Below are 13,875 nucleotides of genomic sequence, written 5' to 3' on the forward strand. Positions count from 1 at the left end.
TGTGTGTGTGTGTGTGTATGGGTGTGAGTTAGAGTAGCAACAAAACCCATTTCTGATAAATCACAGCCGGGCTACTATTACAGGGTTATTATTATATGCAGCGTTATAGTAATTGTAGAAAACACAATCAGTCTGCTCGGCTGAAATTACCCATTGTGTAACGCAGTGATAAAAACTATGAGAAGGCTTTATTTCCCCACTGCTGGTGTCAGATAGAGTGTGAAGGCGTGACACGAGGGTTACTGTCTCGGCCAGCTGTAAAATATGTGTATCTGTCTTTTCAGTGTGTGTATGCGTGCGTGTGTGCATGTTCCAACCCAATCAGGGTGCTTGTAGTGGTGTGAGCAGTTGTGACAGCTTGCTAATGTACAGCATGTGTGTTACTGAGTTATTTTAGTCACAGAAACACAGCTGGGTTTGAATAAGCCGAGCATCAGATACAACTTTCTCCATGAAGGCTGCTGTTTTGTGTGTGTGTGTGTGTGTGTGTGTGTGTGTGTGTGTGTGTGTATGAATGAGTGAGTCATAAGCAGGTAATACTGGATAAAGACCTTGTGCTGTAAATGGTAAATTGACCTGCACTTGTATAGCGCCTTTCTAATCTTTTGACCACTCAAAACGCTTTTTACACTACGAGTCACATTCACCCATTCACACACACATTCATACACTACCTCACACCTTACAAGGTGCCACCTGCTACTCAGTTTTTAACACACTCACACACCAATGGAACAGCCATCGGGAGCAATGTGGGGTTCAGTATCTTGCTCAAGGATACTTCCACATGCAGACTGGAGGAGCCAGCGATCGAATTACTGATTTCGATTAGTGGACGACCAGCTCTACCTCCTGAGCCACAACCGCCTGTGTGTCTTAGCATGTTTGCATGTGTTTGTTTTTTCAGAATCTGAATCATTATCAGAAAGACTTTATTGATCCCCCGAGGGGAAATTTTAATGTTGCAGTCGCTCCATTGTGAAGAATAGAGAATAATAAGGAGTAAGAACAGGAGTATAAAGAAGTAGAAGTATGTAAATATTAAGCAAAAAGTCAAAATAAGATAGAAACAAAAATGTGAATTAAAATAAAAAATAGAATGTTTATGATGCTACAGTGTTTAGAACTAGTACTTAAGATATAAATATATTAAAAATAAAATATATATGAGGCTGTAAGTGTGAAATTTAACTACAATATAAACAGCAGTAGAATAAACAAAAATAAAGTAAAAGTAAACATAAGAAATGTGTAGTTATGTGCATGAGTCGTATATACTAAGTCGTATACTGAAAAATATTGCACAGTTGAATAATTGCACAGAATATTGCCGCAGTTGAATAATGGCACCCAATAGATACTTATGAATTATAAATTTTGAGGGAGGAATTGTACAGGTTTATGGCCACAGGCATGAATGACTTCCTGTGGCACTTCCTGTAGTGTTCTTGGGGGTATGTATTCATTTGGTGCTCCTCAATCTAGTCACCAGGATAAATGTTGGCATTGTACGTTTCTTGAAACCACGGATATGTTTAATTTGCCGATATGTTGAAACTTCATGTTTCTCTAAGTTTCAATTTTTGTTTCTGTTTTCGTTTTTGTTGTGACAGTGGGCGGCATGATGGTGTAGTGGTTAGCACTCTCACCTCAGAAAGAATCGAATGGAATCCAGCTGGCTGGCTGTGTGGACTTTGCATGTTCTCTCTGTGTCAGTGTGGGTTTTCTCCAGGTACTCCAGCTTCCTCCCACAGTCCAAAGACATGCAGGTTAATTGGTGACTCTAAATTGCCTGTAGATGTGAATGTGAGCATGAATGGTTGTCTGTCTCTATGTGTCAGCCCTGTGATAGTCTGGCAACCTGTCCAGGATGTTTTGGCTTAAGATACCTGGTTTGGTCCTCACAAACACAGCTGGATATGTCCTTGCATGCCATTAAATATACCTGGTTTTGTGGCCATGAACACAGCTGGAAATGTCTCAGTGTGTCAATAACATAAACTCCTTTGGTGGCCACAAACATGACTGGAAATGTCCCTACATGTCTTTAAAAATATCTGGTTTTGTTGTTACAAACACGGCTGGAAATGTCTCAACATGTCTTAAAAAAATACCTAGTCTGGTTGCTACAAACACGGCTGGAAATGTCCAAATGTGTCGTTCAAAATACCCACCTTCCTCACCACAGTAAGAGCTGGAAATGTCACTGGTCTTGAACAGTTGTCTGCCACTTGGAACCCTGCTGCAGACAGTAGGTCACCTCGGTCTCACATCATCCACCGTCCCCTACTCCTCCTGATAAGAAACTCCATTCATATACATGTAATTTAAACTGCGTCACTTTAGAAATGTTGATATGTATTTAATGTATAAATGCAATTCTGTATCTGAGTCTTTGCCATTAGATAAATCACATCTTGTCATGAGCAGGCGCCCACAGAGTTCTGACGACACTTCTGCAGATTTTCCACAGATTTAAAAACTTTTTTTTTTTTTTTTTTTTTTTTTTTCAAAAATTTCTAAAATGAATATTGTTTATCACAATACTAGCAAAAAATCTGCTAAATTCTGCAGATTTTTATTCTGGATCACTGAAAAGTGTAAGAAAAAAAAAAATCAGCAGATTCCATCTGGGTCTGGTCACGAGCCATTAACTCAGTTTTATTAAAGACAAACACACAGTAGGACTGAGTTGGATAATGTCCTTTGTGGCATTAGATTATAAACAAAGTCAAAAATGATTTAAGAACTTATGCAGATTTTTATTAACAATTAGTATTTCAAATACTTTCAAGTCACCAACATCCCATTTCAACTTGCACTGAAATTCTGTACTAACACTCAACACATGACTATTCCTACACATCTGTTCACATGGCATTAAGCAAGATAACATACTTCTTTTTTCTTTTTTAAATTTTCATCCTAAAGATAGCAATCATTTCTTTAAAAAGATCATTTAATCCAATTTAACTTAAAAAAGTTAAGAAATAAAAACAAATGCAGCACTTGGTTAAACCTCAGCGTGTAATCAACACATAGATACATTGCTATTTAAAAAGATTAAAAAACTTAAATAAAAAGCCCTAATTATTTATTATTCTCCTATTTATATAAGGAACTGCACCCAATAAAAGAAGAAAGGGACCTGGGATGTTCCCGTATGGTCTGTGGACACTGAGTCCGGCTGACACAGCACCTGTCAGTAGGAAGGAAAGGGGCACATTTTACTGGAGCAACACCAGAGGGATGTTGGCTGTGCAATCTGGCTCTACAAATCATCGTTAAAACTTGGCATGGCTTGTGTGGCACTATCCCTCATGAAACTCTGGGTGCACAAGGCATCTGTTATGCTCAGCACATTTATTCTTTATTCTGATCCCCATCTGCTGACATGTGCGCCAGCACATCCTTTAAACAAACTCTCAGCACCCTCCGTCTTCTCTGGTACCTCGTCCCGCTGTCACTTCGTAATCCCTGAAAACTCAAGCACATAGATGGCACGCATCTTTCTTAGTTAGACCACACTAAGCTGGGTAAAACCAGAAACATATCTTTTACAAAAATCACAAATGCTTAGTTCATTGTTGCACTTAGATTGCATTTTGTTAGATGCTGCGAATCTGCTGCAGCTGTGGTGCAGAGCCTGCACCAGTCGGTTCCACTTGTATGCATCACTGGTTTGAATAAAAGATGTAAGATAAAGCATGAGTACAACAGAGATCTCAGTGTAAAAAGGCCAGAGGAGGGGACAGTATCAAACACAGTGACACAAAAATAGTTTAGTTGTAATTGTGACCTGGTGGGGGTCAAATGGGGGAGTTGACAAACAGGTAACTTGTGGTTCTGAGTGGAGAAGAGAGCCTGTGTCATAGGCTGCTGGCGAGGTGCCTCAGCTGCGATTACCGTGGCGCTCTGCTGGAGCAAGCCGCTGAAAAGTGAGCCAAGCCACTGAGCAAAGCTTTAAATTCACCTGTCCATCTTTGCACCGACCTTCACCTGTGGTCACAAGCTTTGTGTAATGACTGACAGAATGAGGCTGCAGCCACATTGTGCTTGATAAGGTCAGAAGGTCAATGGTGTTCATTCAGAGGAACCAGTTAAGATGGGTGGGGCACCTGGGAGGGATGTCCCTGGGTGTTTTTCTTCGGAAGTGTTACACACATGACTGATGGCTAATTGCTTGGAAATCATAGATGACATTAGAGCAGCGTGAGGCAGCTGGAGAAAGTTGCAGGGGGAGCGGACATTTTGACTGCTCTGGAATCATTCCAGTGGCTTAGCTGGCATAGAATAGGAAAACCTTTCCGTCATCTTTTTGATCATTCAGTCACTTTGAGATCTGTCCATCCATCCAATAGGCACTTCAGGTAAATATCATGAAGTGCACAAGTTCACCTGCACATCCAAACTCATCCAAACTCATTCCCTTCCTCTCTTTATTTCTCATTCAGGTGAGAGAGCAGCTGACTGGCCCTGTGGTGTGGAGCCCCCAGCCAGATTGTGTCCCAATGGGACCCAGTGTAGAGAGTACTGGACTGGACCCAACTTTGGCATCACCAACTTCGACAACATCCTGTTTGCAGTGCTCACTGTGTTCCAGTGCATCACCATGGAGGGCTGGGTGGACATCCTCTACAGTGTGAGTCTACATGCACTTGTCCTTATTTGTATTATAAGCTCAATTTCTCGTCATCTGTCTGTTTTTCCTCACATCTGCACCATCAACATCTTCAGTCTCATCATTTTGCTCACCTATTTTTCACTCCCTAGTAGCAGAGCTTAAGGATTTCCTCTTGGCTGTTAACAGTTACTAGCCATACTGGTGTGATTCTTTAAGATAATGGTGTCACTACCAGGTCAATTTTTCCCTTAGACCAACACTTTGGTCTATCACAATGTGTCTTGAATAATAAGGACTGGATTTTGATTGCGTTAGTTGTTGATTAGTTGTTGATATTCATGTTCTTCTGAAGATGATCCCCATAGTTTGAAGTGATCTGACAACCCTAATGTTTGTCAGAGGATGAACCCTTTTTACTAATACTCAAATGCCAAGGTACTGTATCTACTTATCTAATGAGCAGATTGTCGTTAATTTGCTGATTTGTGTGATCCCATGGAAATAAACCATGTTGATTAAATGACCCAGTGCCCCTTACTTTAGTGCCACTCTCAGGGCACACTTAACAGTGTTAGCCCTACCACTAAAGGTAAAGGTTAAACTAACAGAATGTTATTTATGCCATCAATCGCTTCAGTATGTTTTGGTGAGATGAACACTTTAGCCTCTGTGAACCACAAGGGGTGTTATGAACTCATAAAGTTATGAATAATCATTAAAAAAAGGTTGTTGTTTTTTGGCATAAACACTCTTTTTTTCCACCACTCATGTGCTTAACATTCATACAACACACATTTACACCTGGGAGCTGCCAGCCACAAAACTGTGACCATTGAGTGGCTCCCCTGGAGCATTTAGAGGATTGGTTTGTTGCTGAAGGGCACCTTGAAGGCAGTTGATCATATTCATCCATTTTACGCACTCAGGTTTTTCATACTGGTTCATAAATTTAAACATGACACCCTCCACTCATAAACCTGCAACCCTTTCTCATGTTTGATATCCACCCTGTCTTTGTGTGTGTGTAAGCCAGCATGCTGAGAGATGGTGAACAGGTCAACAGAGGCTGACTTCAGGGCGTCAATGTGCCACTTTGAGTTCTGCATGGATAGTAAGGTAGCAGCAGTGGCACACAGGACACACTGCACCTGTCCAGTGTTGGTCTCCATGTACTGTATGTGTTTTATATTCTGGAATAAGAAGAAAGAAGACAGTTGCAGAAAGGGAAGATAGCAATAGAAAATATGGAAAACAAAAATACATGTTCAAACAAGCATGATTTTTTTATTGCTTATTCTCAGAGAGATTACTTACAGAAAACAAGGGCTGGGTAATATGGCCTAAAGGCTATAATGCAATATGCAATATGTATCTTGATATTTTGAAATATCCTTTAAACTACTGTAGACTATCAAAATACTTAATTACTAAAAACTACAATAGAGTTGAATGAAGCACTGTTATAATAATGGTAAATGAAATACTTTTATAGTATAGTTAAATAAAAGTACTATTATAGTTAAATGATGCATTGTCATCACTGCAATGATAAATCAAATCGGAGCCCCTGGCGCTTTCATTTTGAAGCACACAGCTCATCACAGGTTGGCAGTGTAGATGTTTTTACTGTGAACTTGAAGCTTCTGGTCAACAGTTAGATACTAACAGTTAGCAGAAACTTAAACTGCTAGTGCTACCCCATTACATGTGTGGATTGATTCACTGTGAGTGGAAAACAAAGTTAACAGCTCCCCAATTTATACTCCGTGTTTGAGATAAAGGCATTTCATACATCCCATGAGGAACAAGCCACAATTCATTGAGTACAGTGAAAAGAAAACAGACCAAGGTAGCAATCATGCAATTCAACTACTCGAGAGGGAAAATAAGTAGGTTTTCCATCTTGATTTAAAATTCTTAATGGTTTCCACCTCTCTGATTGGGCAAGGTAAAGTATTCAACAGCAGTGTTGCATGGTAAGAAAATGTATAGAAAAATGCATGAAAGGGATGAGAATATAAATCTGGATGTCATATACATAAACATGGACATTTACATTCAGTTCATGCAGGAAGTCGCCAATTGGGAGCACTTGCAATGCAAAAAGCAGTGGTACTAACACAGAGCCTTAGGGTACCCCATGGGACAGGACATGTTAATCAGACTTGTAAAGAACGGTGTGTGTCCTGCCAAGCTAGTATTAAAGTATGAATGAATATTACCTCTTGTATGGATGTAAAGCTGGAATTGAATCATAAATTGTAGCATTAAGGTGTGTTCAGACTTAATGGGATGTGATGCAGCTTGATTGAATAAAAAAGCCAGTGCAAAGCCATGTTAAGGTAGACAGCTGGTGTTCACACAAGTTGAAAATATTTTAAATGTAGGGAAAATTGTTATCTTATCCCAAGGCAACTTTATGACACCTTTTAATTATGCACAAATAAAAAGAAAAGGGAAGTGCAGCTATTGTCTGTACAGTCGGTACTTTGGGGTGCAGAAGCATACTGTAAAAACACTACAGTGGAGGTGACACATAGTTTTCCATTCAATGCATTTCTCTTGTATTGTACTATATTCGCTTGACCCATCTTGATCGACAGTCCAGTTGGCTGCAGCTTTTTTTTCTGCATTGTATCATAGAGTAGAGAATGAGAAAAAAAAAAAGGAAAGAGACAGCGACTAAATGTCATGTAACAATCTGCAGCTGGACACAAAGTGGAGATATTACAGCCATGTCGCTTGTGTCTCAGACAACTGGGTCACTGGAACAACCCCCCCAAGCTGTACAAGTTTTAAGTACTTTTTCTCCCTGTCACCAACCCAAACAGTTTTGTTATCTAAATGCCAGTACCTCTCTCATTTTTCAAGGCCGCCAAAAGCATGATAGTGCCTTTTAAAAACACACAATCCCAGGACACAAAAAGAAAAACAAGAATCCCTAAAGGATAAGCGACGCCCAGCCAAGCAGAACTAAAAAGTGTCTGGGCCAATCCCACAATGGCTGTCTGACTCAGAGCTTCATCTGTTTTATTCTTTTTTACCAAATGGTTTCCATCTTAAGACAAAAAAAGAATATATATATATTTCCAGAGTTTAGGGAGTGAAAGTGTGATGAAAAATGTGAAAGGCTGCCTCTGGTGCAGGGACACCTTGAGATGTTTTCATTAAGAAAAAGGGGAACTGAGGAAATAAGGGAGTTTAACTCAATTTAAAAACACCTTGCAATACGTGACTTCAAATTAGTCTCCCTCTAAACCAAGATAATGTGAACTTTTTAGAAAAATACAATTTATTCGATACATGGTGGCTCCTGACACTAGTTTTTGCCTTCAGTGGTGGGATAGGACATTCTCTCTGGACATTGCCCCGAGTGTCCCTTTTACCTTTGTAGCACACAAGACAGGATGTTTGGTTTAGGTGAGGGGTTGCTCCTGTGTGTGCAGGAGACAGGACATGATACGGATTACACCATGGTCATGTAGCCGATTCGTAACTGGGTCATGAAGAACCAAGTGTCTTGCTGTTCCTTGAATTGCTGTGATGATTTGGGCTTCGACAGAAGTTCCTGATTCTTGTCATCTCTCCAGATACTCCATTTTCATTGATTTCTTAATGAAATCGACCCTTCCTCTCCGCCCTTTGGATATTTGTTTTCTTCCAGTTTTGCATGAGCCCCATGATAGAGACATCATCAGCACGCTCACTCGCTCACTGTGATTTCTCTGTCAACAACCACTTCTCTTCATTTTCTTCTCTCAAGTATGGTGTGCCTCAGGGGTCGGTCCTGGGACCAATTTTTATTCTCCTTGTATATGCTTCCCCTTGGGCACATTATTCAGACACATGTTGTCTCTTTTCATTTTTATGCTGATGATACACAGATGTACCTGCCAGTTAGATCCACAGACCGCACAATGATGTGTTCACATACTGATGCCTTAGTGATGTTAAAAGCTGGACGTCAAAAAATTTTCTTTAGCTGAACTCAGACAACACAGAAATTGTTGTCACTGGGCCCAGCACGTTACACAGCAAATTCTGCCTTTGGATGGTCCCCTATTAGATAATATCAAACCTGTTGCAAGAAATCTTGGAGTCTGGCTCCACTTTAACTTTTTAAAGACACCGAGATAGTTTTACACGCCTTCATCACTTACATATCACCTTTATTTATTCAGGGAGGGCCAATTGAGAGTGAGCTCTCATTTCCAATGGCGCCCTGATTACAGTACATTAAAATACAATTCAATACACATTACAATACGTATTAATAACAATAACATACACACAACAGAAGCATATAATGAAATCAACAAGTACATGTACATTCAGAAAGCATGAGGTCAATAGGAATGCATTTAAAATGATTAAAAGGAATCAATGTATCCAACTGAAGCAGAGACAGCAGATTATTCCATTTAAGAAGAGCGAAATAACCAAAAGCAATTTTTCCTACCTCCGTTCTAACAGTTGGGATATTAAGAGCCAGTGAGTTTTGTGCACGAGTGGGGTAGTTAAAAGATTGAAAACTCAGTAAGCTAGATAAATAGAGAGGAAATTTTTTAAGCAATGCCTTACAGATAAACAATATATAGTGTTGCTCCCTTCTCAGAGCCAGGGAAGTCCAGCCTACATTTTGATAGAGTTGGCAGTGATGGGTCATGAACCCATCGCCAGTAATAAATCTAATAGAAGAATGATAAATTGTGTCAAGTGGTTTAAGAATAGAGGGAGAAGCATACATATAAATAATATCACCATAATCTAAAACCGATAAAAAGGTAGCAAGTACTAATTGCTTTCTACAGTGCTGAGGTAGACAGGATTTATTTCTATAAAAGAATGCCAATAAAGGCTTCAGCTTCTTTAAAAGTTCTGCAACATGTAAATTAAAAGACAATTTGTCATCGATCCAGATACCCAAGTACTTATAACAGGAAACCCTTTCCAAGGGAGTCCCATCAGCAGTAGCAAGGCTGATCTTATTTAAGTCAGCAGTGCATTTTTTTGTGAAAATCATGTACTTTGATTTTCCTGGATTTAAAACCAATTTAAGATCAGTCAGAGTGCTTTGGATACAACAGAAGTCATCTTGTAAATTACTCAGCGCTATTTCAACAGAGGGAGCAAAAGAATATATGACTGAATCATCAGCGTAAAGATGAATTGAGCTATTTTTGATACCACAATTAAAATCATTGATATAAATAGAAAATAACAGAGGTCCTAAAACAGAACCCTGCGGAACCCCTTTGTATATATTCAAGAATTCCGATGTGAAACCATCACTAATCACAGCTTGTGATCTACCAGATAAATAATTCTCAACCCATTTACATGACTTGTAATCAAGCCCAATATTATGCAGACGCTCAAGAAGGATAGTATGGTCAACCATGTCAAAGGCCTTAGAACGGTCAATAAAAAGGGCAACGCAATCAAGTTTACTGTCTAGTGCTTGAGCGATATCGTTCATAACCTTAGCAATTGCTGACACAGTGCTATGCCCAGGTCTAAAACCGGACTGATAGATGTTTAAAACTTCATGTTCAGATAAAAAAGATCTAATTTGGTTGCTTATCAGACGTTCTAATAGTTTTGCCAAGCAGGGTAGTTTTGAAATTGGGCGGTAATTATTCAGTTCATTTGAGGGGCCACCTTTGTGCAGAGGAGTTACAGAGGAGTTACTTCATGCCTGGATCACTGCAACAGCCTCTTTTCCTAACCGAATCGATAATCTATTAATCAACTCCAGATTGTTCAGAATTCAGCTGCCAGTCATTTAACCAGACTCTGAAACAGTCTGGCTGAGGAAATACGGTTGGCCGAGTCAGTGATCTCTTTTAATTCCCTTCTTAAAACAGTTATATCGGAGAGCCTTTCCTGGTTTTACTTGAGCTTTAAGTTCATTTAGACTGGTGTTTATTTCCTCAGTTTTTACATACTACTAATACTGTTTTTATTATTGACATATAAAGCACTTTGTAACTTTTTTGAAAAACACTTTATAAATAAAGATTATTCTTAGGACAGTATACCTACTCTGTTCACACAGGCTAATCAGATAGTACAAGGACTTTGAACTAGGGAGCTGGCAGGGCAAAGTTCGTTTAATGTCCGATCGACCCGGTTCAGACATTGTATTCTCATGTGCATCTCCTCCGGGAATGTCTAGATAAAGTCAAGTTATCAGTGCATGTGTGACCAGGGCTACACATGTCTGAAAAGTGACTCATTAAAGAGATTCTTACTTGGGACATTTTGCTGGTGCTTCCCTGGACTAATGAAGCTGGAACTTTTTTTTTAAGTATTAGATGGATTCATTTATTTGTCGTTTCTTTAAAACAAGTTGCTGTGTAATATTCATCACACTTAGCACAAATTGTACCTCACACCACCTACTCAGGAGTGTAGCGTGAGCAGCATGTTAGCAGAGCAGCAGCAGCTTCAGTCCTCCGTCTGTGTCTACACAGGATGCATTTAGGCAGAGTACTGAGATACACTTGATGCATAAAAATATGCTGTGGGTCGTGTTAATGCATTTATAGCGTGAGTGAAACCTGAGCTGTTGCGTGGCCTACATAGACAGCTGTATTGATTTACATAGGAGTGTATCTGTTCTGTCATATTCAAACGCTTTCTGTGTAGACACGCCTTCTTTTGATATTTGATAAAAAAAACTGAAGTTAACTGAACTGCTACCTTATGTGAATGAGAATTTAACCAAAAGTCAGAGATGTCTCTGTGCAGGTATGTTCAGGGGCATTATTCTGGATCCATTACAGTTTACTTGGCATTTATTTGTTGCATTTGTGTATGTACTTCTTATGTATCCCTTCCTCTGTCTTCCTCTATCTGTTATCCGTCTGGTTCACTCTCCCTTCCTCCTCGTTCATCTTCCTCTTTTCATCCCTAAACACCTCTCCTTTTTCTTTCCCTGCCGTCTTCCCTTTTCCGTCTACTTCATCTTTTCATTTCCCAGGAGACAGCAGCTAACTGGCACTACATTGTGAGCCACTTACGGAGCCATCCTTCCTCCTCCTTCTTCTTGCTCTTCATCCTTGTCTCACTCCAAACATCTCCCATCGCTTTTTCTGGCTCATTATCCTAAGCGATACAGACCCACGCTGCTGTGATCCGAGAATGCCTTTTCTCTCAGCCGGTACTTTTTCTTTGTATTTTGGTCTTTTTCTTTTCCTTCAGCTCAAAGTCATTCCTTTTGATCCACCAGTTATTTTTACGCCAGCCTTTTTGTGTGTGGCGTGCTGTATTTTCTTCCTGCCTACCAGGTATTTCTCTCTGTCCTGTTGAATTCCACCGTCTTTTCCTTTTCGTGACCAGACTGATTCACATGCATGAAGGGGTGTTTGGCTAAGGTGGGAGCGCTTTCATGTGGCCTTGTAGAGACCAATTACTCATCTAGTTGAGGCAAAGAAGGGGCATTTTGGGATTGTTTGAATTGATCTGATTGCTGCTCCTAAAGTTTTACGTCACTACACACTTATTGAATTTTATTGAATTGAATTTTTGAATTTTATTGTGCTTGTTTAAGAGTGTTTTCACAATCCTTGGAGAGCTTCAGTAAACTTTAACAACTTGCTGACCATCTGTCTGTTAAAGCCTTTGGTTACTCATTCACTGTGTCCATGGAACCTTGGCCTATAGGCTTGAGTGTGTACCAGGTGCCAGTTATCCATTACAAGAACCACAGTCATGGGAATACTGGTTTGTGACTGGCTGACAGGTGTGCGTTAGCATGCTTTAACAGGACACCTTGAATAAAAGTCCAGATGAATTACTAGTTAGTTCTATCGAACAGCATGTAGCTAAAGCAACAGTATTTTTTACAGATGCTATAGCTGAGATTTATGCTGCTTCTTCTTAGCTATCCATTAAACACAGCCTGATAATTCAGCCTGATGGTCTTCATGTTAGCTGCATTCTTGTTGGGGGAAGGTCTTGTGTTCTGTTTTACCCCAACCCATCAGAGGTGATTGAAGCATCCATTCAGCCAATCATTTGCAGTTGACAGCTGTAGCTGTAGCTGTGGCCAGTTTTTGCTTCCAGCAAGCAACATTTTTTCACCATGATCGAAGAAATATGTCAATGAAAACGTTGTCATCTATGTGTCATTCTCATTCACGCTTTATAGAGTGGGCATTTTTTTCCCCAGCTACATTTCTTGAATGTTGCTAGGTAACTAGCTTTAAAGAAAGATGTCGTTCGAAAAGACTTTGCTTCCTCGTCTTTTTTATATATTTCAGGACACATCACTAACGAAACAACCTTTGATTTGAGACCTTTCACTTGACCTTTGAAGAAACAGTAATGGGCTCAGTGCTATCTCATATCTATAAACAAATATCTGCATTTGTATTCAGAATCTGTTGACAACAGTACATGGTTTTGGCCCAAGAGGCATTCTGGTTTCCATTTGTATTCCATTGTAATCTGAGTAGTATTGTCCAATCACATTTGAGGGGCAGTTAAACTGTGTGAAGAGCAAAAGAGGTGCAACCCATTGGCTGGAACCCATCAGCTACAGCTCTGAAGACAAATTAGCTTTTTAAAATTGTATCTGCTTCCATATACAAATATGCGTTTAGCTGAAATGACCAGTTCATGGAAGAGAAAGTCTTGTCTCGGATATCCGCCTACACTGGATCTCCTTAGTTACTGGCTGTTGCCCTGAGAGACTTACTGTTGTCATACTGATAGCTGATGGGTTTTGAGATTGGGTGCTATCTTAGTCAGAACACTTAAGAAATACAGGCTGGATAAAACACTATCAATTTGGATCTGCTCTACTGTGCATATTCAGTGTTTTCTTTAATTTTTTTTCTCTTCATTGTCTTAATCTTTTCCATGTGGTGTATCTTCAGTTCATTTTAATGCTGTCATACCCCATTGCACACCTTCTCGCCGTTTGTCGGTCCAACATGCCCAACAGTTTTGGTTGTTAAGAAACAGCTGGGTGGAAACTGCGGAGGCAATCAGTGATGGTTTTTGTTTTTATGCCTCTCCATCTGCAACAGCTGTGGCTGAAGGCATTATGTTTTCGGGTTGCCCGTCTGCCCATACATCAAATTTGGCACAAACATCCACTTGGACTCAAGAACTGATCAGACTTTGGTGGTCAAATGTCAAAGGTCACTGTGACCTCGTCATTCTCGTGGACAAGATATCTTAAGAACGCCTTGAAGGAATCATACTCAAATTTGGCACAAATGCGCCTTGGACTTGATGAA

The 13,875-nt window shown here is 39.9% G+C and overlaps 1 protein-coding gene across 5 annotated transcripts in view; it reads left to right on the plus strand.

Moving 5' to 3' along the window:
• The window catches only part of cacna1bb (calcium channel, voltage-dependent, N type, alpha 1B subunit, b), a 250,495-nt gene that overhangs the window by 95,175 nt on the left and 141,445 nt on the right, over positions 1–13,875 (plus strand). For all 5 annotated transcript variants that reach the window (XM_078162190.1, XM_033647132.2, XM_078162191.1 and 2 more), the window contains exon 5: positions 4,455–4,642. In XM_078162190.1, coding sequence (XP_078018316.1) covers positions 4,455–4,642 — 188 coding nt within the window. The remainder of the gene's footprint in view (positions 1–4,454; positions 4,643–13,875) is intronic.

Source organism: Epinephelus lanceolatus, chromosome 19, assembly GCF_041903045.1.
Source record: "Epinephelus lanceolatus isolate andai-2023 chromosome 19, ASM4190304v1, whole genome shotgun sequence".
Taxonomy (NCBI): Eukaryota; Metazoa; Chordata; class Actinopteri; order Perciformes; family Serranidae; genus Epinephelus; species Epinephelus lanceolatus.